The sequence below is a fragment of the Nipponia nippon genome, unplaced genomic scaffold (genome assembly GCF_047370975.1).
Source record: "Nipponia nippon isolate SJK-2023a ecotype South Korea unplaced genomic scaffold, ASM4737097v1 scaffold_4, whole genome shotgun sequence".
NCBI lineage: Eukaryota > Metazoa > Chordata > Aves > Pelecaniformes > Threskiornithidae > Nipponia > Nipponia nippon.
The window spans coordinates 20,531,844-20,554,212 of NW_028262358.1; the positions used below are offsets into that span (position 1 = coordinate 20,531,844).

Sequence of the window (22,369 nt, forward strand, 5' to 3'; positions counted from 1 at the left end):
GTTTCCTCACCCCCCCAACTCACGGCAGCGGCAGAGATGAACTGCCACGCTGGGTGCTCTAAATGCGTCAGCTCACCCAAAAAGCTTTGGAAGCGCCTCCAACAGCGGTGGGACTGCTGAGGCTTTCGTGCATGCCGCTGTGCTCCAGGGGACGCCCGCACCCTGACGGAGGAGGAAGGATGAGCACTCTCGCCGTCGGGAGGTGCCTGTTTTGCTCACAGGTTGTTGTGGTTTAACCCTGGCCGGCAGCTCAGCACCACACAGCCGCCGGCTCAGTCCTCCGCAGCGGGATGCAGGGGGGAGAATCGGAAGGGTAAAAGGGAGAAAACTCGAGGGTTCCTGTAAAGACAGCTTTAGAATTAAAAAAAAAAAACTTGTAAGGAGAAAACCCCAACAAAGAAGAAAGAGAGGAAGATACAGCCCAAGAAAAACAAGCGATGCAAAAGAAAGCAGTTGCTGAGCAGCAACCGAGCGATGCCCAGCCAGTCCCCGAGCGAGGGCAGCCCCCGCCAACCTCCGTCCCCTGCCCCGTTTTGCTGCTGAGCACGGCGTCGTATGGTGTGGGATATCCCTTTGGTGACTTGGGGTCAGCTGTCCCCGCTGTGTCCCCTCCCAGCGTCTTGTGCACCCCCAGCCTGCTCGCTGGCGGGGCAGCCTGAGGAGCACAAAAGCCCTTGGCGCTGTGCAAGCACTGCTCAGCACTAACTCCCACGTGCCTGGCTTATCAAGGCTGTTTTCAGCACAGGTGCAAAACGGAGCCCCTGACAAGCTCCTCTGAAGAAAGGCACCGATGAAGCTCATCAGAGGGTGACACTTTGGGACGTCTGCTGCTCCCTCTTGAACCTCTCCTGGCCTTCACTCGGCCGTGGCAGCACTTGCGGCTGCTCTAGGTTCTGCCAGTCCTCCTGGGGCATGACGGTGCTAGCAAGAGCAGCCTTGAGAAGCCCCAGGCTCTGGAGACGTGGGGGAAAGGCAAGGCTGGAGCAAAGAAGAGGTCCCCTTAGTGCAAGAGGATGCGGTCAGATCAGGTGGCAGAGGATGAGATGAGGTAACACCTAGAGCAAAGCGGAGATGCGCAAGTCCCTGATGGGCCCTGCTGGGGTGCACCCTCAAGTGCTGAGGCAGCTGGCAGCTGGCCTTGCGAGGCCACTCCAAAAGGGAGATGTGCCTGAGGACTGGAAGAAAGCACAGAGCACGTGGGCTGAGGAGCGGCGCAGCGGAAGGAAAACTGGCTGAGCGGCTGGGCCCGGAGGGCGGTGAGCAGTGGCACCAAGTCCAGCTGGAGGCCGGGAAGCAGCGGTGAAGCCCAAGGCAAGGGGCATTGCCAGCAGGCGGAGGGAGGTGGTCCTCCCCCTCCGTTGCGTCCTGCTCTGGGCTCCCCAGTGCAAGACAGGCATGGCCATACTGGAGAGAACCCCCAGCCCAGTGCCCCCCCAGTGGCCCCTCCCACTTTCCGTTGGGCTCGGAACCTTGGTCAGCTGGAGCCAACAGCCCCCAGAGCCGGCAGGACGGAGCTGTGCTGGCACGGAGCAGCGCTGGGAGGAGGCAGGGCCTGGCCGAGCAGCACCGAGCCGGCACCGGGGCCAGCACCCCGCTTCCCATCCTCGCTGTCGCCGGCTGAGCCGCGTGCTTGGTGCACGGCGAGGGTCCTCCTGTCCCGGGCGGGATGGGCCAGGCCAACTGCTGCTGTGGCTCCAGGTGGGCTCCCCCCGCGGCTCGGGGACACGCGGGCACGGCCAGGCCCCACACCGACGACGGCCTTCCTCATGCCCGCCGCTCTCTGCTCTGCAGGGAGGCTCTCAGCGAGGCCGAGGCGGTGCTGAGCGCGGACGTGCGGCTGACCCGGGGCCGCAAGAGGAGCGAGAGGCGCCTTCTCCTCCTCCAGGAGGAAGTGGTGGTCGCCAAGTTGCAGTAAGAGCCTCGGCGCCCAGCTGCCTTTCCCCCAGCCCTGGCCCTGGCACCAGGGCAGGGACGCCCTGGCCCCAGCCCCAGGCCCGCGACACCCTGGCCCCAGCCCCAGGCCCCGCGACCTTGCTGCTGGATGCACCACCGTGCGTCCCGAGGGCAGGTGGGGCACGGCGCCCTGCCCGCGGGGACCCCAAGGAGCCCAGCTCCAGCCCACTGCCTGCCTCTCCTCTCTGCAGATGTGGCACCACCCTGCGCCCACAGCTCCGCCTGGCCCTGGACCAGCTGTGGGTGCTGAGCGGCGGGAAGGAGGCAGCGGGGGAGGAAGAGGAGCAAGGCAGTGATGAGGACAGGACCTCCCTCATCTTCGTCTGGCCCACTGGCTCCTGCATTGCCACTTTTGGGTGAGTCGTGGTGCCCCGTGCCATGGCCGGGCAGGAGAGGTTCCCAGGCTCGCCCACACCGTCCTGGGAATGGCCTCTGCCCTCCGTGCAGAGCCTGGGCAGGGAGCAGGCAGCACGCCGGCAGGGAGGGAGGGGGCACTTGCACGTCCTGCCTGCCCTGGTCCCCTTTTGGTCCCCAGAAGGGAAGGGCAAAAGCAGCTGCTCTGGCAGGACAGAGGGAGGCAGGGCTTGGGCGGCGCCTCTGTCCTGCCCCACGGGGCTTCGTCCTGCCCCTGGGTCCTTCCCCCCGCGGCAGCGCTGTGCAGGGCCCGCTCTGCCCGCAGGCTGGGGGGCAGTGGGGCCTGACGCCCTTTCTCCTCTCTTTCTGCAGCTCCCGGGCCCTGAAGGAGCTGTGGCTGGGCACACTGCTGGGGTAAGCCGGGCGGATGCTCCGGGCGCAGGCGGACGGGAGAGGTGCCCCCGCGGCTGCGGGCAGCTCTTGGGCAGAGCTGCCTGACAAGAGAGAAGAGGCGGCTTGCGGCTCAGCCAGCTCTCTCCCTGTCCCTTCCCGGTGCCCAGGACACCAGAAGGAGGCAAGAGAGCCCGAGTCACCCGTCTGCCGTCGCTCACACTCCTCGAGAAGGAGCTGCGGTGCCGCCATGCCGTGAGTGTCTCTCTCTGGTGTGGGCTTGGTCCCCGAGCACTGGTCCTGCAGCTGAGCAGCAGAGGCATCGCTGCTCACCTTCTTGCCCTCCTTCTCTCTTGCCCAGTGGAGGACGTTCAGCACCAGGAGCCTGGAGAGGCTGATGAAGGGCCAGGCAGAGGTGAGAACGGCTGCCTTTTGCCCGCCTCTGGCTGTGCCGGGGTGCCGGGGACGTGCGGCGAGTGGGGTGAGCTTGTGCGGGAGGGAGGGAGGGAGGGAGGGAGGGAGGGTCCCGCGGTGCCACTTGGGGAGCGGAGAGGGTTGGGGAGCCACCAGGAACGCCGGCACGTCCTCGCTGGCAGCGCTGGGAGGAAAGCTGCCGTGCGGGGCAGAGAGCCCGGGAGGGCCGAGGGTCCAAGCTCTGCCACGCGCAGGCTGCTGGTGCCGGCTGGCAGCTCGCCGGTGGCCCTTTCTGCTGCGGGGCTGCTCTCTTAAGCGCAGCCTGGTTCTTGCAGGCTGATGCCAAGCGAGGGCCTCCGAGGGTCTCGTCTAGCACCGGCGGGGGACTTTGCCGCTCAGCAGGTGAGTTTTGGAAAGAAAGGCAACCTCCTGCAAGCGGTTGAGCTGTGCTCACTTGTCCCTTGAGTGTCACCATGCAGGTTGGGCAGCCCAAGGGAGGAGGTCACCTGCAGGAGGAAGGACACCCGCTGGGCAGCGGCCGCTGCATGTGGTTCTGCGGGGACACGGAGCCTCTGCTGCTGCTGCCCACAGCTTCGAGGAGGGCTGGGCCAGGCTCTCCCAGTGGCACACCGGCTCTCAGGAGCCTCCCAGCTGGAGCCGCTGAGCCCGAGCCGCGGTCCCAGCTGCTGGCTCCCTGCCCATCCTGCCGCACCGCTCAGCACCGCGCTGCGGGCAGGGCAGGGCAGGGCAGGCTCCGGGAGCGCTGGCCTGGCGGTCTCCATTGACGGGCTCTTGCCCTCTTTTCCTTTGCAGCAGGAGGGAGCAGCAGCAGGAGGAGGAGGGGGCTGCCCTGGCCCTTTGCTCTGTGGCGGAGCCCGGCCGCTGCCCAAGCGCCAGGGCAGTCGGGCTCCGGCTGCAGCAGGCCGCTCTTTGGGCAGCCCCTGGCAGCCCTCTGCGGAGAGGACGGCACGCTGCCCCGGCCCCTCCAGGTAAGCCAGCCTGCGCAGGGGGGCCCCAGCCCTCCAGAGGCTCCGGAGAGGCGGTGGCTGTCCCCAGGAGCTCCAAGGAGGGTGGCTTGGGCTCTTCACCCCCAGCAAGGAGCGCGGTGTGCGCCAGCGCAGCGGCCACCGCTGTTGGAAGGCAGCTCCTCAGCCGAGCAACTGTCCTCCTGCCTCTGCTGCAGGAGCTGCTGGCCGTCCTGCAGCAGGAAGGGCCGTCGACGGAGGGCATATTCCGCAGAGCTGCCAGCGGGACAGCCGTTCGGGAGCTGAAGGAGGCCCTGGACTGCGGCGCAGACGTCGACCTTGGAAGCCAGCCTGCGCTGCTGCTGGCCGTCGTCTTGAAGGTGAGCGCTTCTGACCTGCAGCTGGAGGAGCTGCTGGCTGGCCTGGAGTGCTCAAAGGCTCACGCGGAGCCCTTGGCATTGCAGGACTTCCTGCGAAGCATCCCCTCCAAGCTCCTCGCGAACAACCTCTACGAGGACTGGATGGCAGCGATGCAGAAGAGCAGCAAGGAGGAGAAGATCTCAGAGCTGAAAGCGTAAGTGGGGGGAGCAGGCTGCCCGTGGAGCGGGAGCCCTGACCGCTGGCTGAGAGCACCTGGAAAGCTGCGCAGCACAGCCGCTGGCTCCCGCCTGCCTTGGGCAAGCCTGGGGGACGGCTGTGGGCAACCTCGGCTTTCTTAACGTTGTGTTCCTGTTGCCTCAGGGTGGCCGAGAAGTTGCCCGCGCCCAACCTCCTCCTCCTGAAGCGGCTGCTGTCCCTGCTCCAGCACATCGGCCGCACCGCAGCCACCAGCAGGATGACCTGCAGCAACCTGGCCATCTGCGTTGGGCCGAACCTGCTGAGCCCGCCCAACGAGGAGCTGCTTCCACTGCCGGCCATGCTGGAGGTGACTGACAAGGTACGCCGTATGGAGCAGCCGGCGGCAGCCTTCCCGGCCCGTCAGAGCCTGGCTGCTCAGAGCTCTCTCTCTGCGTGCCTCCTCCCTTGCGCAAATGCTGCTGGGCTGGCTGCCTGGAAGAGCAGCCCCAGAGCCACAGTCTTCTGTGCAGTGCAGAAGCAAGGCTGAGGAGCGGGAGAGGCTGCTCGGTGCACTTGCAGGCAGCAGGGTTGAGGCCAAGGCTTTGATGTGTGCAGGTGAAGGTGCTGGTGGAGTTCATGGTGGAGAACTGCAGGGAGCTCTTTGGGGAGGAGACAAGGGAGCTTTCCCGCCCAGCAGCCGAGGAGTCGCCAGCCCCCACGGAGAGATGCGGACGTAAGAGGAGGGACGGAGGGCTGTCGCAGCTGGGGCTAGGGCCACCAGAAACCTCAGCGTCGTTTCTGGTGGGGCTGGGCAGCGAGTGTTGTCCTCGCCGCTCCGCTTGTCCTGTGGCCTCTCTTTGGCCGCTGCCTCTCGCGGCATGAACGCTCGGCTCTGCAAGATGAGCTGAAGCCTGCTGAAAACTGAAGCGCTAGGGCTTCGGGTGGGTTTTGCTTTAGCTGTCGTTCACCTCCACGCAGTCCCTTGGCTGCTCTTTCTTTCCAGATCTGCGTTTGGAAGAGCAAAGTGGCCCTGCACTCACAGCAGACACCGAGCACCGGGCAGAAGCCTTGCTGCACGCCCCCCTCTCTGCCCGGTGTCCTCGAAGGAGCTGGGGGAGATACGGTGGCGGAGTCTGAAACGAGAGAGGTATGGCCGGTCCCCAAACACTGTGGCAGCGCGTCTGGTGCAGGAGGGCACTTTCTGGTGAGGCCAAGTCGCTGCTGTGCCTCTGCCTGGCAGCAGAGCTGGGGTGTGTTTGGGTTATTGCTCCACCCCCTGCAACGATACATAGTAAGGAAACCTGGCAAGGTTGTTTCTCAAATGCACTAGGCATGCGCTTCATCCAACAGAATACCTCCAAAACACCTTGAAAAAGAGGGAGGGGAGCAGCTGGCAGCTTCAGAGGGGTTTTGCTCAGGTGCCACTTTGTCAGAGCTTCACCAAGTCTATGGTGGGGGAGCGGGGGGACTGTGCAAAATGTGGCTGATGCAAAGCAGCCAAGGGGCTGTCTTCTGGAGAGCTGAGGTAGCAATTGTGCAAGCAGTCGCTTGCGACTCCAGGTCGTCTCTTGCCACCTGCCAGCTCCGGCATTTCTGTTGTAGGCACCTCCAGCTTTGCCTCCAAGCCCCCCCGAGAGCGCGGCAGACTCCCTGGGGCGCCCAGAAGAACCGGCGAGCCTTGCAGAGGACAGAAGGTAAAACGAGCTCGCTGTGCTTCAAACGGGAACTGGCTCCAGTGGATGGTGGCTTTCCCTCTCTAATAGCAGTGTGGGATGGAAAGGTTTGCAGGCTCTCGCCAGGACAAGGCGGAAAAGGGAAAGCGAAAGAGAAAGCAGGCCTGGGGAGAGGAGAGGGAAAGCTGCGCGCAAAAGAAGAGGAGGCAGAGAGAAAGCGTTTCTGGGGCTGGACCAGGGAAAAGATGCAGGAAGGTGCAGCAGGTCAGGAAGGCCAGGTGTGTAGCAGGCTCTGCTGCCCGTCTTCCCAACTCTCGACACTGCTCTAAGTCAGTCCCAGTCGCTGGCGAGGGGCGGTGCCGCGCCGGGTTTGGGAATAACTCCATGGCAGGTGCCCAGGGGCTCCCGATGGAGCCCTGCTGCGTGGCACAGGGGCACTGTGTGTCTCTGCACACGCACAGGTCTCTGAGGGCGTTACCCACGGGGAGAAGGCGCCAGAGCCAGCGCGGAGCCAATGCCAGCAGTAGCGCTCTCTTCTGGGCCATCAACAATTCCTCCTAAAGGGAGTTCCCCAAAGAGAGGGCAACAAAATGCTGCCTCTTCCTGCCTTGAGGGATTTCTCAGAGCTTTCTGCCTCTGTCCTTGCAGGTGCTGCTTGCTTGTCCTCGGCTGAACCGCTGTCACTCCTGGGCCCCCACAGTTGATGTCCACAATAAAATGATCTTTTCTCTCTTCTGATCTTCTGGAGTGGGGAGCTGTTGTTTTGTGATGAATCCTCGGGGAGGAGTTTGGGATCGTCCCTTGTCCCAGCATCCTTTCCAGCAGGCATCGGGGCTGAGTTGGGCTGCTTTGGGAGAGAAAGCAAAGCACAGGGGCACGCAGGAGGGTGGAGGCTGGAAGGGAGGCACCTGTGGAGGTCATCTGCTCCAACATCGGCTCAAGCAGGCTGCCCTAGAGCAGGCTGCCCAGGACCGTGTCCTGGTGAGTTTTGGCTATCTCCTGGGAGCAGCGCCATGAGGTCAGAGCGAGGGCAAGACGTAGGCAGGGCACGGTGGCCAGGAAGGGCTAAAGGTCCTTATGCAGCCACCGTGCCCTGCAGCCTGCTGTCCCCTGCAGCCATCCTCCTTGCACACTGATTGCTGGGCAGTTTCCTCACCCCCCCAACTCACGGCAGCGGCAGAGATGAACTGCCACGCTGGGTGCTCTAAATGCGTCAGCTCACCCAAAAAGCTTTGGAAGCGCCTCCAACAGCGGTGGGACTGCTGAGGCTTTCGTGCATGCCGCTGTGCTCCAGGGGACGCCCGCACCCTGACGGAGGAGGAAGGATGAGCACTCTCGCCGTCGGGAGGTGCCTGTTTTGCTCACAGGTTGTTGTGGTTTAACCCTGGCCGGCAGCTCAGCACCACACAGCCGCCGGCTCAGTCCTCCGCAGCGGGATGCAGGGGGGAGAATCGGAAGGGTAAAAGGGAGAAAACTCGAGGGTTCCTGTAAAGACAGCTTTAGAATTAAAAAAAAAAAACTTGTAAGGAGAAAACCCCAACAAAGAAGAAAGAGAGGAAGATACAGCCCAAGAAAAACAAGCGATGCAAAAGAAAGCAGTTGCTGAGCAGCAACCGAGCGATGCCCAGCCAGTCCCCGAGCGAGGGCAGCCCCCGCCAACCTCCGTCCCCTGCCCCGTTTTGCTGCTGAGCACGGCGTCGTATGGTGTGGGATATCCCTTTGGTGACTTGGGGTCAGCTGTCCCCGCTGTGTCCCCTCCCAGCGTCTTGTGCACCCCCAGCCTGCTCGCTGGCGGGGCAGCCTGAGGAGCACAAAAGCCCTTGGCGCTGTGCAAGCACTGCTCAGCACTAACTCCCACGTGCCTGGCTTATCAAGGCTGTTTTCAGCACAGGTGCAAAACGGAGCCCCTGACAAGCTCCTCTGAAGAAAGGCACCGATGAAGCTCATCAGAGGGTGACACTTTGGGACGTCTGCTGCTCCCTCTTGAACCTCTCCTGGCCTTCACTCGGCCGTGGCAGCACTTGCGGCTGCTCTAGGTTCTGCCAGTCCTCCTGGGGCATGACGGTGCTAGCAAGAGCAGCCTTGAGAAGCCCCAGGCTCTGGAGACGTGGGGGAAAGGCAAGGCTGGAGCAAAGAAGAGGTCCCCTTAGTGCAAGAGGATGCGGTCAGATCAGGTGGCAGAGGATGAGATGAGGTAACACCTAGAGCAAAGCGGAGATGCGCAAGTCCCTGATGGGCCCTGCTGGGGTGCACCCTCAAGTGCTGAGGCAGCTGGCAGCTGGCCTTGCGAGGCCACTCCAAAAGGGAGATGTGCCTGAGGACTGGAAGAAAGCACAGAGCACGTGGGCTGAGGAGCGGCGCAGCGGAAGGAAAACTGGCTGAGCGGCTGGGCCCGGAGGGCGGTGAGCAGTGGCACCAAGTCCAGCTGGAGGCCGGGAAGCAGCGGTGAAGCCCAAGGCAAGGGGCATTGCCAGCAGGCGGAGGGAGGTGGTCCTCCCCCTCCGTTGCGTCCTGCTCTGGGCTCCCCAGTGCAAGACAGGCATGGCCATACTGGAGAGAACCCCCAGCCCAGTGCCCCCCCAGTGGCCCCTCCCACTTTCCGTTGGGCTCGGAACCTTGGTCAGCTGGAGCCAACAGCCCCCAGAGCCGGCAGGACGGAGCTGTGCTGGCACGGAGCAGCGCTGGGAGGAGGCAGGGCCTGGCCGAGCAGCACCGAGCCGGCACCGGGGCCAGCACCCCGCTTCCCATCCTCGCTGTCGCCGGCTGAGCCGCGTGCTTGGTGCACGGCGAGGGTCCTCCTGTCCCGGGCGGGATGGGCCAGGCCAACTGCTGCTGTGGCTCCAGGTGGGCTCCCCCCGCGGCTCGGGGACACGCGGGCACGGCCAGGCCCCACACCGACGACGGCCTTCCTCATGCCCGCCGCTCTCTGCTCTGCAGGGAGGCTCTCAGCGAGGCCGAGGCGGTGCTGAGCGCGGACGTGCGGCTGACCCGGGGCCGCAAGAGGAGCGAGAGGCGCCTTCTCCTCCTCCAGGAGGAAGTGGTGGTCGCCAAGTTGCAGTAAGAGCCTCGGCGCCCAGCTGCCTTTCCCCCAGCCCTGGCCCTGGCACCAGGGCAGGGACGCCCTGGCCCCAGCCCCAGGCCCGCGACACCCTGGCCCCAGCCCCAGGCCCCGCGACCTTGCTGCTGGATGCACCACCGTGCGTCCCGAGGGCAGGTGGGGCACGGCGCCCTGCCCGCGGGGACCCCAAGGAGCCCAGCTCCAGCCCACTGCCTGCCTCTCCTCTCTGCAGATGTGGCACCACCCTGCGCCCACAGCTCCGCCTGGCCCTGGACCAGCTGTGGGTGCTGAGCGGCGGGAAGGAGGCAGCGGGGGAGGAAGAGGAGCAAGGCAGTGATGAGGACAGGACCTCCCTCATCTTCGTCTGGCCCACTGGCTCCTGCATTGCCACTTTTGGGTGAGTCGTGGTGCCCCGTGCCATGGCCGGGCAGGAGAGGTTCCCAGGCTCGCCCACACCGTCCTGGGAATGGCCTCTGCCCTCCGTGCAGAGCCTGGGCAGGGAGCAGGCAGCACGCCGGCAGGGAGGGAGGGGGCACTTGCACGTCCTGCCTGCCCTGGTCCCCTTTTGGTCCCCAGAAGGGAAGGGCAAAAGCAGCTGCTCTGGCAGGACAGAGGGAGGCAGGGCTTGGGCGGCGCCTCTGTCCTGCCCCACGGGGCTTCGTCCTGCCCCTGGGTCCTTCCCCCCGCGGCAGCGCTGTGCAGGGCCCGCTCTGCCCGCAGGCTGGGGGGCAGTGGGGCCTGACGCCCTCTCTCCTCTCTTTCTGCAGCTCCCGGGCCCTGAAGGAGCTGTGGCTGGGCACACTGCTGGGGTAAGCCGGGCGGATGCTCCGGGCGCAGGCGGACGGGAGAGGTGCCCCCGCGGCTGCGGGCAGCTCTTGGGCAGAGCTGCCTGACAAGAGAGAAGAGGCGGCTTGCGGCTCAGCCAGCTCTCTCCCTGTCCCTTCCCGGTGCCCAGGACACCAGAAGGAGGCAAGAGAGCCCGAGTCACCCGTCTGCCGTCGCTCACACTCCTCGAGAAGGAGCTGCGGTGCCGCCATGCCGTGAGTGTCTCTCTCTGGTGTGGGCTTGGTCCCCGAGCACTGGTCCTGCAGCTGAGCAGCAGAGGCATCGCTGCTCACCTTCTTGCCCTCCTTCTCTCTTGCCCAGTGGAGGACGTTCAGCACCAGGAGCCTGGAGAGGCTGATGAAGGGCCAGGCAGAGGTGAGAACGGCTGCCTTTTGCCCGCCTCTGGCTGTGCCGGGGTGCCGGGGACGTGCGGCGAGTGGGGTGAGCTTGTGCGGGAGGGAGGGAGGGAGGGAGGGAGGGAGGGTCCCGCGGTGCCACTTGGGGAGCGGAGAGGGTTGGGGAGCCACCAGGAACGCCGGCACGTCCTCGCTGGCAGCGCTGGGAGGAAAGCTGCCGTGCGGGGCAGAGAGCCCGGGAGGGCCGAGGGTCCAAGCTCTGCCACGCGCAGGCTGCTGGTGCCGGCTGGCAGCTCGCCGGTGGCCCTTTCTGCTGCGGGGCTGCTCTCTTAAGCGCAGCCTGGTTCTTGCAGGCTGATGCCAAGCGAGGGCCTCCGAGGGTCTCGTCTAGCACCGGCGGGGGACTTTGCCGCTCAGCAGGTGAGTTTTGGAAAGAAAGGCAACCTCCTGCAAGCGGTTGAGCTGTGCTCACTTGTCCCTTGAGTGTCACCATGCAGGTTGGGCAGCCCAAGGGAGGAGGTCACCTGCAGGAGGAAGGACACCCGCTGGGCAGCGGCCGCTGCATGTGGTTCTGCGGGGACACGGAGCCTCTGCTGCTGCTGCCCACAGCTTCGAGGAGGGCTGGGCCAGGCTCTCCCAGTGGCACACCGGCTCTCAGGAGCCTCCCAGCTGGAGCCGCTGAGCCCGAGCCGCGGTCCCAGCTGCTGGCTCCCTGCCCATCCTGCCGCACCGCTCAGCACCGCGCTGCGGGCAGGGCAGGGCAGGGCAGGCTCCGGGAGCGCTGGCCTGGCGGTCTCCATTGACGGGCTCTTGCCCTCTTTTCCTTTGCAGCAGGAGGGAGCAGCAGCAGGAGGAGGAGGGGGCTGCCCTGGCCCTTTGCTCTGTGGCGGAGCCCGGCCGCTGCCCAAGCGCCAGGGCAGTCGGGCTCCGGCTGCAGCAGGCCGCTCTTTGGGCAGCCCCTGGCAGCCCTCTGCGGAGAGGACGGCACGCTGCCCCGGCCCCTCCAGGTAAGCCAGCCTGCGCAGGGGGCCCCAGCCCTCCAGAGGCTCCGGAGAGGCGGTGGCTGTCCCCAGGAGCTCCAAGGAGGGTGGCTTGGGCTCTTCACCCCCAGCAAGGAGCGCGGTGTGCGCCAGCGCAGCGGCCACCGCTGTTGGAAGGCAGCTCCTCAGCCGAGCAACTGTCCTCCTGCCTCTGCTGCAGGAGCTGCTGGCCGTCCTGCAGCAGGAAGGGCCGTCGACGGAGGGCATATTCCGCAGAGCTGCCAGCGGGACAGCCGTTCGGGAGCTGAAGGAGGCCCTGGACTGCGGCGCAGACGTCGACCTTGGAAGCCAGCCTGCGCTGCTGCTGGCCGTCGTCTTGAAGGTGAGCGCTTCTGACCTGCAGCTGGAGGAGCTGCTGGCTGGCCTGGAGTGCTCAAAGGCTCACGCGGAGCCCTTGGCATTGCAGGACTTCCTGCGAAGCATCCCCTCCAAGCTCCTCGCGAACAACCTCTACGAGGACTGGATGGCAGCGATGCAGAAGAGCAGCAAGGAGGAGAAGATCTCAGAGCTGAAAGCGTAAGTGGGGGGAGCAGGCTGCCCGTGGAGCGGGAGCCCTGACCGCTGGCTGAGAGCACCTGGAAAGCTGCGCAGCACAGCCGCTGGCTCCCGCCTGCCTTGGGCAAGCCTGGGGGACGGCTGTGGGCAACCTCGGCTTTCTTAACGTTGTGTTCCTGTTGCCTCAGGGTGGCCGAGAAGTTGCCCGCGCCCAACCTCCTCCTCCTGAAGCGGCTGCTGTCCCTGCTCCAGCACATCGGCCGCACCGCAGCCACCAGCAGGATGACCTGCAGCAACCTGGCCATCTGCGTTGGGCCGAACCTGCTGAGCCCGCCCAACGAGGAGCTGCTTCCACTGCCGGCCATGCTGGAGGTGACTGACAAGGTACGCCGTATGGAGCAGCCGGCGGCAGCCTTCCCGGCCCGTCAGAGCCTGGCTGCTCAGAGCTCTCTCTCTGCGTGCCTCCTCCCTTGCGCAAATGCTGCTGGGCTGGCTGCCTGGAAGAGCAGCCCCAGAGCCACAGTCTTCTGTGCAGTGCAGAAGCAAGGCTGAGGAGCGGGAGAGGCTGCTCGGTGCACTTGCAGGCAGCAGGGTTGAGGCCAAGGCTTTGATGTGTGCAGGTGAAGGTGCTGGTGGAGTTCATGGTGGAGAACTGCAGGGAGCTCTTTGGGGAGGAGACAAGGGAGCTTTCCCGCCCAGCAGCCGAGGAGTCGCCAGCCCCCACGGAGAGATGCGGACGTAAGAGGAGGGACGGAGGGCTGTCGCAGCTGGGGCTAGGGCCACCAGAAACCTCAGCGTCGTTTCTGGTGGGGCTGGGCAGCGAGTGTTGTCCTCGCCGCTCCGCTTGTCCTGTGGCCTCTCTTTGGCCGCTGCCTCTCGCGGCATGAACGCTCGGCTCTGCAAGATGAGCTGAAGCCTGCTGAAAACTGAAGCGCTAGGGCTTCGGGTGGGTTTTGCTTTAGCTGTCGTTCACCTCCACGCAGTCCCTTGGCTGCTCTTTCTTTCCAGATCTGCGTTTGGAAGAGCAAAGTGGCCCTGCACTCACAGCAGACACCGAGCACCGGGCAGAAGCCTTGCTGCAAGGCTTCTGCCCGGTGTCCTCGAAGGAGCTGGGGGAGATACGGTGGCGGAGTCTGAAACGAGAGAGGTATGGCCGGTCCCCAAACACTGTGGCAGCGCGTCTGGTGCAGGAGGGCACTTTCTGGTGAGGCCAAGTCGCTGCTGTGCCTCTGCCTGGCAGCAGAGCTGGGGTGTGTTTGGGTTATTGCTCCACCCCCTGCAACGATACATAGTAAGGAAACCTGGCAAGGTTGTTTCTCAAATGCACTAGGCATGCGCTTCATCCAACAGAATACCTCCAAAACACCTTGAAAAAGAGGGAGGGGAGCAGCTGGCAGCTTCAGAGGGGTTTTGCTCAGGTGCCACTTTGTCAGAGCTTCACCAAGTCTATGGTGGGGGAGCGGGGGGACTGTGCAAAATGTGGCTGATGCAAAGCAGCCAAGGGGCTGTCTTCTGGAGAGCTGAGGTAGCAATTGTGCAAGCAGTCGCTTGCGACTCCAGGTCGTCTCTTGCCACCTGCCAGCTCCGGCATTTCTGTTGTAGGCACCTCCAGCTTTGCCTCCAAGCCCCCCCGAGAGCGCGGCAGACTCCCTGGGGCGCCCAGAAGAACCGGCGAGCCTTGCAGAGGACAGAAGGTAAAACGAGCTCGCTGTGCTTCAAACGGGAACTGGCTCCAGTGGATGGTGGCTTTCCCTCTCTAATAGCAGTGTGGGATGGAAAGGTTTGCAGGCTCTCGCCAGGACAAGGCGGAAAAGGGAAAGCGAAAGAGAAAGCAGGCCTGGGGAGAGGAGAGGGAAAGCTGCGCGCAAAAGAAGAGGAGGCAGAGAGAAAGCGTTTCTGGGGCTGGACCAGGGAAAAGATGCAGGAAGGTGCAGCAGGTCAGGAAGGCCAGGTGTGTAGCAGGCTCTGCTGCCCGTCTTCCCAACTCTCGACACTGCTCTAAGTCAGTCCCAGTCGCTGGCGAGGGGCGGTGCCGCGCCGGGTTTGGGAATAACTCCATGGCAGGTGCCCAGGGGCTCCCGATGGAGCCCTGCTGCGTGGCACAGGGGCACTGTGTGTCTCTGCACACGCACAGGTCTCTGAGGGCGTTACCCACGGGGAGAAGGCGCCAGAGCCAGCGCGGAGCCAATGCCAGCAGTAGCGCTCTCTTCTGGGCCATCAACAATTCCTCCTAAAGGGAGTTCCCCAAAGAGAGGGCAACAAAATGCTGCCTCTTCCTGCCTTGAGGGATTTCTCAGAGCTTTCTGCCTCTGTCCTTGCAGGTGCTGCTTGCTTGTCCTCGGCTGAACCGCTGTCACTCCTGGGCCCCCACAGTTGATGTCCACAATAAAATGATCTTTTCTCTCTTCTGATCTTCTGGAGTGGGGAGCTGTTGTTTTGTGATGAATCCTCGGGGAGGAGTTTGGGATCGTCCCTTGTCCCAGCATCCTTTCCAGCAGGCATCGGGGCTGAGTTGGGCTGCTTTGGGAGAGAAAGCAAAGCACAGGGGCACGCAGGAGGGTGGAGGCTGGAAGGGAGGCACCTGTGGAGGTCATCTGCTCCAACATCGGCTCAAGCAGGCTGCCCTAGAGCAGGCTGCCCAGGACCGTGTCCTGGTGAGTTTTGGCTATCTCCTGGGAGCAGCGCCATGAGGTCAGAGCGAGGGCAAGACGTAGGCAGGGCACGGTGGCCAGGAAGGGCTAAAGGTCCTTATGCAGCCACCGTGCCCTGCAGCCTGCTGTCCCCTGCAGCCATCCTCCTTGCACACTGATTGCTGGGCAGTTTCCTCACCCCCCCCCAACTCACGGCAGCGGCAGAGATGAACTGCCACGCTGGGTGCTCTAAATGCGTCAGCTCACCCAAAAAGCTTTGGAAGCGCCTCCAACAGCGGTGGGACTGCTGAGGCTTTCGTGCATGCCGCTGTGCTCCAGGGGACGCCCGCACCCTGACGGAGGAGGAAGGATGAGCACTCTCGCCGTCGGGAGGTGCCTGTTTTGCTCACAGGTTGTTGTGGTTTAACCCTGGCCGGCAGCTCAGCACCACACAGCCGCCGGCTCAGTCCTCCGCAGCGGGATGCAGGGGGGAGAATCGGAAGGGTAAAAGGGAGAAAACTCGAGGGTTCCTGTAAAGACAGCTTTAGAATTAAAAAAAAAACTTGTAAGGAGAAAACCCCAACAAAGAAGAAAGAGAGGAAGATACAGCCCAAGAAAAACAAGCGATGCAAAAGAAAGCAGTTGCTGAGCAGCAACCGAGCGATGCCCAGCCAGTCCCCGAGCGAGGGCAGCCCCCGCCAACCTCCGTCCCCTGCCCCGTTTTGCTGCTGAGCACGGCGTCGTATGGTGTGGGATATCCCTTTGGTGACTTGGGGTCAGCTGTCCCCGCTGTGTCCCCTCCCAGCGTCTTGTGCACCCCCAGCCTGCTCGCTGGCGGGGCAGCCTGAGGAGCACAAAAGCCCTTGGCGCTGTGCAAGCACTGCTCAGCACTAACTCCCACGTGCCTGGCTTATCAAGGCTGTTTTCAGCACAGGTGCAAAACGGAGCCCCTGACAAGCTCCTCTGAAGAAAGGCACCGATGAAGCTCATCAGAGGGTGACACTTTGGGACGTCTGCTGCTCCCTCTTGAACCTCTCCTGGCCTTCACTCGGCCGTGGCAGCACTTGCGGCTGCTCTAGGTTCTGCCAGTCCTCCTGGGGCATGACGGTGCTAGCAAGAGCAGCCTTGAGAAGCCCCAGGCTCTGGAGACGTGGGGGAAAGGCAAGGCTGGAGCAAAGAAGAGGTCCCCTTAGTGCAAGAGGATGCGGTCAGATCAGGTGGCAGAGGATGAGATGAGGTAACACCTAGAGCAAAGCGGAGATGCGCAAGTCCCTGATGGGCCCTGCTGGGGTGCACCCTCAAGTGCTGAGGCAGCTGGCAGCTGGCCTTGCGAGGCCACTCCAAAAGGGAGATGTGCCTGAGGACTGGAAGAAAGCACAGAGCACGTGGGCTGAGGAGCGGCGCAGCGGAAGGAAAACTGGCTGAGCGGCTGGGCCCGGAGGGCGGTGAGCAGTGGCACCAAGTCCAGCTGGAGGCCGGGAAGCAGCGGTGAAGCCCAAGGCAAGGGGCATTGCCAGCAGGCGGAGGGAGGTGGTCCTCCCCCTCCGTTGCGTCCTGCTCTGGGCTCCCCAGTGCAAGACAGGCATGGCCATACTGGAGAGAACCCCCAGCCCAGTGCCCCCCCAGTGGCCCCTCCCACTTTCCGTTGGGCTCGGAACCTTGGTCAGCTGGAGCCAACAGCCCCCAGAGCCGGCAGGACGGAGCTGTGCTGGCACGGAGCAGCGCTGGGAGGAGGCAGGGCCTGGCCGAGCAGCACCGAGCCGGCACCGGGGCCAGCACCCCGCTTCCCATCCTCGCTGTCGCCGGCTGAGCCGCGTGCTTGGTGCACGGCGAGGGTCCTCCTGTCCCGGGCGGGATGGGCCAGGCCAACTGCTGCTGTGGCTCCAGGTGGGCTCCCCCGCGGCTCGGGGACACGCGGGCACGGCCAGGCCCCACACCGACGACGGCCTTCCTCATGCCCGCCGCTCTCTGCTCTGCAGGGAGGCTCTCAGCGAGGCCGAGGCGGTGCTGAGCGCGGACGTGCGGCTGACCCGGGGCCGCAAGAGGAGCGAGAGGCGCCTTCTCCTCCTCCAGGAGGAAGTGGTGGTCGCCAAGTTGCAGTAAGAGCCTCGGCGCCCAGCTGCCTTTCCCCCAGCCCTGGCCCTGGCACCAGGGCAGGGACGCCCTGGCCCCAGCCCCAGGCCCGCGACACCCTGGCCCCAGCCCCAGGCCCCGCGACCTTGCTGCTGGATGCACCACCGTGCGTCCCGAGGGCAGGTGGGGCACGGCGCCCTGCCCGCGGGGACCCCAAGGAGCCCAGCTCCAGCCCACTGCCTGCCTCTCCTCTCTGCAGATGTGGCACCACCCTGCGCCCACAGCTCCGCCTGGCCCTGGACCAGCTGTGGGTGCTGAGCGGCGGGAAGGAGGCAGCGGGGGAGGAAGAGGAGCAAGGCAGTGATGAGGACAGGACCTCCCTCATCTTCGTCTGGCCCACTGGCTCCTGCATTGCCACTTTTGGGTGAGTCGTGGTGCCCCGTGCCATGGCCGGGCAGGAGAGGTTCCCAGGCTCGCCCACACCGTCCTGGGAATGGCCTCTGCCCTCCGTGCAGAGCCTGGGCAGGGAGCAGGCAGCACGCCGGCAGGGAGGGAGGGGGCACTTGCACGTCCTGCCTGCCCTGGTCCCCTTTTGGTCCCCAGAAGGGAAGGGCAAAAGCAGCTGCTCTGGCAGGACAGAGGGAGGCAGGGCTTGGGCGGCGCCTCTGTCCTGCCCCACGGGGCTTCGTCCTGCCCCTGGGTCCTTCCCCCGCGGCAGCGCTGTGCAGGGCCCGCTCTGCCCGCAGGCTGGGGGGCAGTGGGGCCTGACGCCCTCTCTCCTCTCTTTCTGCAGCTCCCGGGCCCTGAAGGAGCTGTGGCTGGGCACACTGCTGGGGTAAGCCGGGCGGATGCTCCGGGCGCAGGCGGACGGGAGAGGTGCCCCCGCGGCTGCGGGCAGCTCTTGGGCAGAGCTGCCTGACAAGAGAGAAGAGGCGGCTTGCGGCTCAGCCAGCTCTCTCCCTGTCCCTTCCCGGTGCCCAGGACACCAGAAGGAGGCAAGAGAGCCCGAGTCACCCGTCTGCCGTCGCTCACACTCCTCGAGAAGGAGCTGCGGTGCCGCCATGCCGTGAGTGTCTCTCTCTGGTGTGGGCTTGGTCCCCGAGCACTGGTCCTGCAGCTGAGCAGCAGAGGCATCGCTGCTCACCTTCTTGCCCTCCTTCTCTCTTGCCCAGTGGAGGACGTTCAGCACCAGGAGCCTGGAGAGGCTGATGAAGGGCCAGGCAGAGGTGAGAACGGCTGCCTTTTGCCCGCCTCTGGCTGTGCCGGGGTGCCGGGGACGTGCGGCGAGTGGGGTGAGCTTGTGCGGGAGGGAGGGAGGGAGGGAGGGAGGGAGGGTCCCGCGGTGCCACTTGGGGAGCGGAGAGGGTTGGGGAGCCACCAGGAACGCCGGCACGTCCTCGCTGGCAGCGCTGGGAGGAAAGCTGCCGTGCGGGGCAGAGAGCCCGGGAGGGCCGAGGGTCCAAGCTCTGCCACGCGCAGGCTGCTGGTGCCGGCTGGCAGCTCGCCGGTGGCCCTTTCTGCTGCGGGGCTGCTCTCTTAAGCGCAGCCTGGTTCTTGCAGGCTGATGCCAAGCGAGGGCCTCCGAGGGTCTCGTCTAGCACCGGCGGGGGACTTTGCCGCTCAGCAGGTGAGTTTTGGAAAGAAAGGCAACCTCCTGCAAGCGGTTGAGCTGTGCTCACTTGTCCCTTGAGTGTCACCATGCAGGTTGGGCAGCCCAAGGGAGGAGGTCACCTGCAGGAGGAAGGACACCCGCTGGGCAGCGGCCGCTGCATGTGGTTCTGCGGGGACACGGAGCCTCTGCTGCTGCTGCCCACAGCTTCGAGGAGGGCTGGGCCAGGCTCTCCCAGTGGCACACCGGCTCTCAGGAGCCTCCCAGCTGGAGCCGCTGAGCCCGAGCCGCGGTCCCAGCTGCTGGCTCCCTGCCCATCCTGCCGCACCGCTCAGCACCGCGCTGCGGGCAGGGCAGGGCAGGGCAGGCTCCGGGAGCGCTGGCCTGGCGGTCTCCATTGACGGGCTCTTGCCCTCTTTTCCTTTGCAGCAGGAGGGAGCAGCAGCAGGAGGAGGAGGGGGCTGCCCTGGCCCTTTGCTCTGTGGCGGAGCCCGGCCGCTGCCCAAGCGCCAGGGCAGTCGGGCTCCGGCTGCAGCAGGCCGCTCTTTGGGCAGCCCCTGGCAGCCCTCTGCGGAGAGGACGGCACGCTGCCCCGGCCCCTCCAGGTAAGCCAGCCTGCGCAGGGGGGCCCCAGCCCTCCAGAGGCTCCGGAGAGGCGGTGGCTGTCCCCAGGAGCTCCAAGGAGGGTGGCTTGGGCTCTTCACCCCCAGCAAGGAGCGCGGTGTGCGCCAGCGCAGCGGCCACCGCTGTTGGAAGGCAGCTCCTCAGCCGAGCAACTGTCCTCCTGCCTCTGCTGCAGGAGCTGCTGGCCGTCCTGCAGCAGGAAGGGCCGTCGACGGAGGGCATATTCCGCAGAGCTGCCAGCGGGACAGCCGTTCGGGAGCTGAAGGAGGCCCTGGACTGCGGCGCAGACGTCGACCTTGGAAGCCAGCCTGCGCTGCTGCTGGCCGTCGTCTTGAAGGTGAGCGCTTCTGACCTGCAGCTGGAGGAGCTGCTGGCTGGCCTGGAGTGCTCAAAGGCTCACGCGGAGCCCTTGGCATTGCAGGACTTCCTGCGAAGCATCCCCTCCAAGCTCCTCGCGAACAACCTCTACGAGGACTGGATGGCAGCGATGCAGAAGAGCAGCAAGGAGGAGAAGATCTCAGAGCTGAAAGCGTAAGTGGGGGGAGCAGGCTGCCCGTGGAGCGGGAGCCCTGACCGCTGGCTGAGAGCACCTGGAAAGCTGCGCAGCACAGCCGCTGGCTCCCGCCTGCCTTGGGCAAGCCTGGGGGACGGCTGTGGGCAACCTCGGCTTTCTTAACGTTGTGTTCCTGTTGCCTCAGGGTGGCCGAGAAGTTGCCCGCGCCCAACCTCCTCCTCCTGAAGCGGCTGCTGTCCCTGCTCCAGCACATCGGCCGCACCGCAGCCACCAGCAGGATGACCTGCAGCAACCTGGCCATCTGCGTTGGGCCGAACCTGCTGAGCCCGCCCAACGAGGAGCTGCTTCCACTGCCGGCCATGCTGGAGGTGACTGACAAGGTACGCCGTATGGAGCAGCCGGCGGCAGCCTTCCCGGCCCGTCAGAGCCTGGCTGCTCAGAGCTCTCTCTCTGCGTGCCTCCTCCCTTGCGCAAATGCTGCTGGGCTGGCTGCCTGGAAGAGCAGCCCCAGAGCCACAGTCTTCTGTGCAGTGCAGAAGCAAGGCTGAGGAGCGGGAGAGGCTGCTCGGTGCACTTGCAGGCAGCAGGGTTGAGGCCAAGGCTTTGATGTGTGCAGGTGAAGGTGCTGGTGGAGTTCATGGTGGAGAACTGCAGGGAGCTCTTTGGGGAGGAGACAAGGGAGCTTTCCCGCCCAGCAGCCGAGGAGTCGCCAGCCCCCACGGAGAGATGCGGACGTAAGAGGAGGGACGGAGGGCTGTCGCAGCTGGGGCTAGGGCCACCAGAAACCTCAGCGTCGTTTCTGGTGGGGCTGGGCAGCGAGTGTTGTCCTCGCCGCTCCGCTTGTCCTGTGGCCTCTCTTTGGCCGCTGCCTCTCGCGGCATGAACGCTCGGCTCTGCAAGATGAGCTGAAGCCTGCTGAAAACTGAAGCGCTAGGGCTTCGGGTGGGTTTTGCTTTAGCTGTCGTTCACCTCCACGCAGTCCCTTGGCTGCTCTTTCTTTCCAGATCTGCGTTTGGAAGAGCAAAGTGGCCCTGCACTCACAGCAGACACCGAGCACCGGGCAGAAGCCTTGCTGCACGCCCCCCTCTCTGCCCGGTGTCCTCGAAGGAGCTGGGGGAGATACGGTGGCGGAGTCTGAAACGAGAGAGGTATGGCCGGTCCCCAAACACTGTGGCAGCGCGTCTGGTGCAGGAGGGCACTTTCTGGTGAGGCCAAGTCGCTGCTGTGCCTCTGCCTGGCAGCAGAGCTGGGGTGTGTTTGGGTTATTGCTCCACCCCCTGCAACGATACATAGTAAGGAAACCTGGCAAGGTTGTTTCTCAAATGCACTAGGCATGCGCTTCATCCAACAGAATACCTCCAAAACACCTTGAAAAAGAGGGAGGGGAGCAGCTGGCAGCTTCAGAGGGGTTTTGCTCAGGTGCCACTTTGTCAGAGCTTCACCAAGTCTATGGTGGGGGAGCGGGGGGACTGTGCAAAATGTGGCTGATGCAAAGCAGCCAAGGGGCTGTCTTCTGGAGAGCTGAGGTAGCAATTGTGCAAGCAGTCGCTTGCGACTCCAGGTCGTCTCTTGCCACCTGCCAGCTCCGGCATTTCTGTTGTAGGCACCTCCAGCTTTGCCTCCAAGCCCCCCCGAGAGCGCGGCAGACTCCCTGGGGCGCCCAGAAGAACCGGCGAGCCTTGCAGAGGACAGAAGGTAAAACGAGCTCGCTGTGCTTCAAACGGGAACTGGCTCCAGTGGATGGTGGCTTTCCCTCTCTAATAGCAGTGTGGGATGGAAAGGTTTGCAGGCTCTCGCCAGGACAAGGCGGAAAAGGGAAAGCGAAAGAGAAAGCAGGCCTGGGGAGAGGAGAGGGAAAGCTGCGCGCAAAAGAAGAGGAGGCAGAGAGAAAGCGTTTCTGGGGCTGGACCAGGGAAAAGATGCAGGAAGGTGCAGCAGGTCAGGAAGGCCAGGTGTGTAGCAGGCTCTGCTGCCCGTCTTCCCAACTCTCGACACTGCTCTAAGTCAGTCCCAGTCGCTGGCGAGGGGCGGTGCCGCGCCGGGTTTGGGAATAACTCCATGGCAGGTGCCCAGGGGCTCCCGATGGAGCCCTGCTGCGTGGCACAGGGGCACTGTGTGTCTCTGCACACGCACAGGTCTCTGAGGGCGTTACCCACGGGGAGAAGGCGCCAGAGCCAGCGCGGAGCCAATGCCAGCAGTAGCGCTCTCTTCTGGGCCATCAACAATTCCTCCTAAAGGGAGTTCCCCAAAGAGAGGGCAACAAAATGCTGCCTCTTCCTGCCTTGAGGGATTTCTCAGAGCTTTCTGCCTCTGTCCTTGCAGGTGCTGCTTGCTTGTCCTCGGCTGAACCGCTGTCACTCCTGGGCCCCCACAGTTGATGTCCACAATAAAATGATCTTTTCTCTCTTCTGATCTTCTGGAGTGGGGAGCTGTTGTTTTGTGATGAATCCTCGGGGAGGAGTTTGGGATCGTCCCTTGTCCCAGCATCCTTTCCAGCAGGCATCGGGGCTGAGTTGGGCTGCTTTGGGAGAGAAAGCAAAGCACAGGGGCACGCAGGAGGGTGGAGGCTGGAAGGGAGGCACCTGTGGAGGTCATCTGCTCCAACATCGGCTCAAGCAGGCTGCCCTAGAGCAGGCTGCCCAGGACCGTGTCCTGGTGAGTTTTGGCTATCTCCTGGGAGCAGCGCCATGAGGTCAGAGCGAGGGCAAGACGTAGGCAGGGCACGGTGGCCAGGAAGGGCTAAAGGTCCTTATGCAGCCACCGTGCCCTGCAGCCTGCTGTCCCCTGCAGCCATCCTCCTTGCACACTGATTGCTGGGCAGTTTCCTCACCCCCCAAC

General features: G+C 64.5%; 3 protein-coding genes and 3 long non-coding RNA genes across 9 annotated transcripts; all 6 read left to right on the forward strand.

Annotated features, from left to right (window-relative positions):
- Positions 1–233: 233 nt before the first annotated feature.
- LOC148053193 (T-cell activation Rho GTPase-activating protein-like) lies at positions 234–5,771 on the forward strand. Its single transcript, XM_087774339.1, has 13 exons — positions 234–1,698; positions 1,792–1,911; positions 2,145–2,309; positions 2,680–2,721; positions 2,868–2,952; positions 3,059–3,112; positions 3,447–3,513; positions 3,925–4,100; positions 4,295–4,456; positions 4,541–4,650; positions 4,818–5,013; positions 5,250–5,367; positions 5,638–5,771. Exons 1-13 carry the CDS (start codon positions 1,667–1,669, stop codon positions 5,769–5,771), a joined length of 1,461 nt encoding a protein of 486 aa, XP_087630465.1. The 5' UTR covers positions 234–1,666.
- A 25-nt stretch (positions 5,772–5,796) lies between these two features.
- On the forward strand, positions 5,797–7,045 carry LOC148053194 (uncharacterized). 2 transcript variants are annotated; one of them, XR_015708102.1, is made up of 4 exons: positions 5,797–6,052; positions 6,237–6,328; positions 6,415–6,585; positions 6,956–7,045. It is a non-coding gene; the product is annotated as an uncharacterized LOC148053194 (long non-coding RNA). The 2 variants fall into 2 exon arrangements; XR_015708101.1 differs by lacking the exon at positions 6,415–6,585 and having other exon boundaries at positions 5,808–6,052.
- Positions 7,046–7,686: 641 nt separating this feature from the next.
- LOC148053195 (T-cell activation Rho GTPase-activating protein-like) lies at positions 7,687–13,199 on the forward strand (the record flags this gene model as incomplete). Its single annotated transcript, XM_087774340.1, has 13 exons — positions 7,687–9,151; positions 9,245–9,364; positions 9,598–9,762; positions 10,133–10,174; positions 10,321–10,405; positions 10,512–10,565; positions 10,900–10,966; positions 11,378–11,553; positions 11,747–11,908; positions 11,993–12,102; positions 12,270–12,465; positions 12,702–12,819; positions 13,090–13,199. Coding segments are annotated over exons 1-13 (1,437 nt in total), but the record flags the coding sequence as incomplete, so codon positions are not given.
- A 44-nt stretch (positions 13,200–13,243) lies between these two features.
- Positions 13,244–14,492, forward strand: LOC148053196 (uncharacterized). 2 transcript variants are annotated; one of them, XR_015708098.1, is made up of 4 exons: positions 13,244–13,499; positions 13,684–13,775; positions 13,862–14,032; positions 14,403–14,492. It is a non-coding gene; the product is annotated as an uncharacterized LOC148053196 (long non-coding RNA). The 2 variants fall into 2 exon arrangements; XR_015708097.1 differs by lacking the exon at positions 13,862–14,032 and having other exon boundaries at positions 13,255–13,499.
- An 823-nt stretch (positions 14,493–15,315) lies between these two features.
- On the forward strand, positions 15,316–20,669 carry LOC148053197 (T-cell activation Rho GTPase-activating protein-like). The gene is made up of 13 exons (XM_087774341.1): positions 15,316–16,598; positions 16,691–16,810; positions 17,044–17,208; positions 17,578–17,619; positions 17,766–17,850; positions 17,957–18,010; positions 18,345–18,411; positions 18,823–18,998; positions 19,193–19,354; positions 19,439–19,548; positions 19,716–19,911; positions 20,148–20,265; positions 20,536–20,669. The coding sequence occupies exons 1-13, from the start codon at positions 16,567–16,569 to the stop codon at positions 20,667–20,669; spliced, it is 1,461 nt and encodes a 486-aa protein (XP_087630467.1). The 5' UTR covers positions 15,316–16,566.
- Positions 20,670–20,694: 25 nt separating this feature from the next.
- Positions 20,695–21,943, forward strand: LOC148053198 (uncharacterized). 2 transcript variants are annotated; one of them, XR_015708104.1, is made up of 4 exons: positions 20,695–20,950; positions 21,135–21,226; positions 21,313–21,483; positions 21,854–21,943. It is a non-coding gene; the product is annotated as an uncharacterized LOC148053198 (long non-coding RNA). The 2 variants fall into 2 exon arrangements; XR_015708103.1 differs by lacking the exon at positions 21,313–21,483 and having other exon boundaries at positions 20,706–20,950.
- Positions 21,944–22,369: the final 426 nt, after the last annotated feature.

What these genes read in the sequence shown, in the direction of transcription:
- LOC148053193 (XM_087774339.1), top strand. Translation starts at nt 1,667, where the DNA reads ATGGGCCAGGCCAACTGCTGCTGTGGCTCCAG. An exon ending in GGGACTTTGCCGCTCAGCAG is followed by an intron (nt 3,514 to 3,924) that starts GTGAGTTTTGGA and finishes TTTCCTTTGCAG; the next exon opens with CAGGAGGGAGCAGCAGCAGG. An exon ending in CCCCACGGAGAGATGCGGAC is followed by an intron (nt 5,368 to 5,637) that starts GTAAGAGGAGGG and finishes CTTTCTTTCCAG; the next exon opens with ATCTGCGTTTGGAAGAGCAA.
- LOC148053197 (XM_087774341.1), top strand. Translation starts at nt 16,567, where the DNA reads ATGGGCCAGGCCAACTGCTGCTGTGGCTCCAG. An exon ending in TGCTGGAGGTGACTGACAAG is followed by an intron (nt 19,912 to 20,147) that starts GTACGCCGTATG and finishes TGATGTGTGCAG; the next exon opens with GTGAAGGTGCTGGTGGAGTT. An exon ending in CCCCACGGAGAGATGCGGAC is followed by an intron (nt 20,266 to 20,535) that starts GTAAGAGGAGGG and finishes CTTTCTTTCCAG; the next exon opens with ATCTGCGTTTGGAAGAGCAA.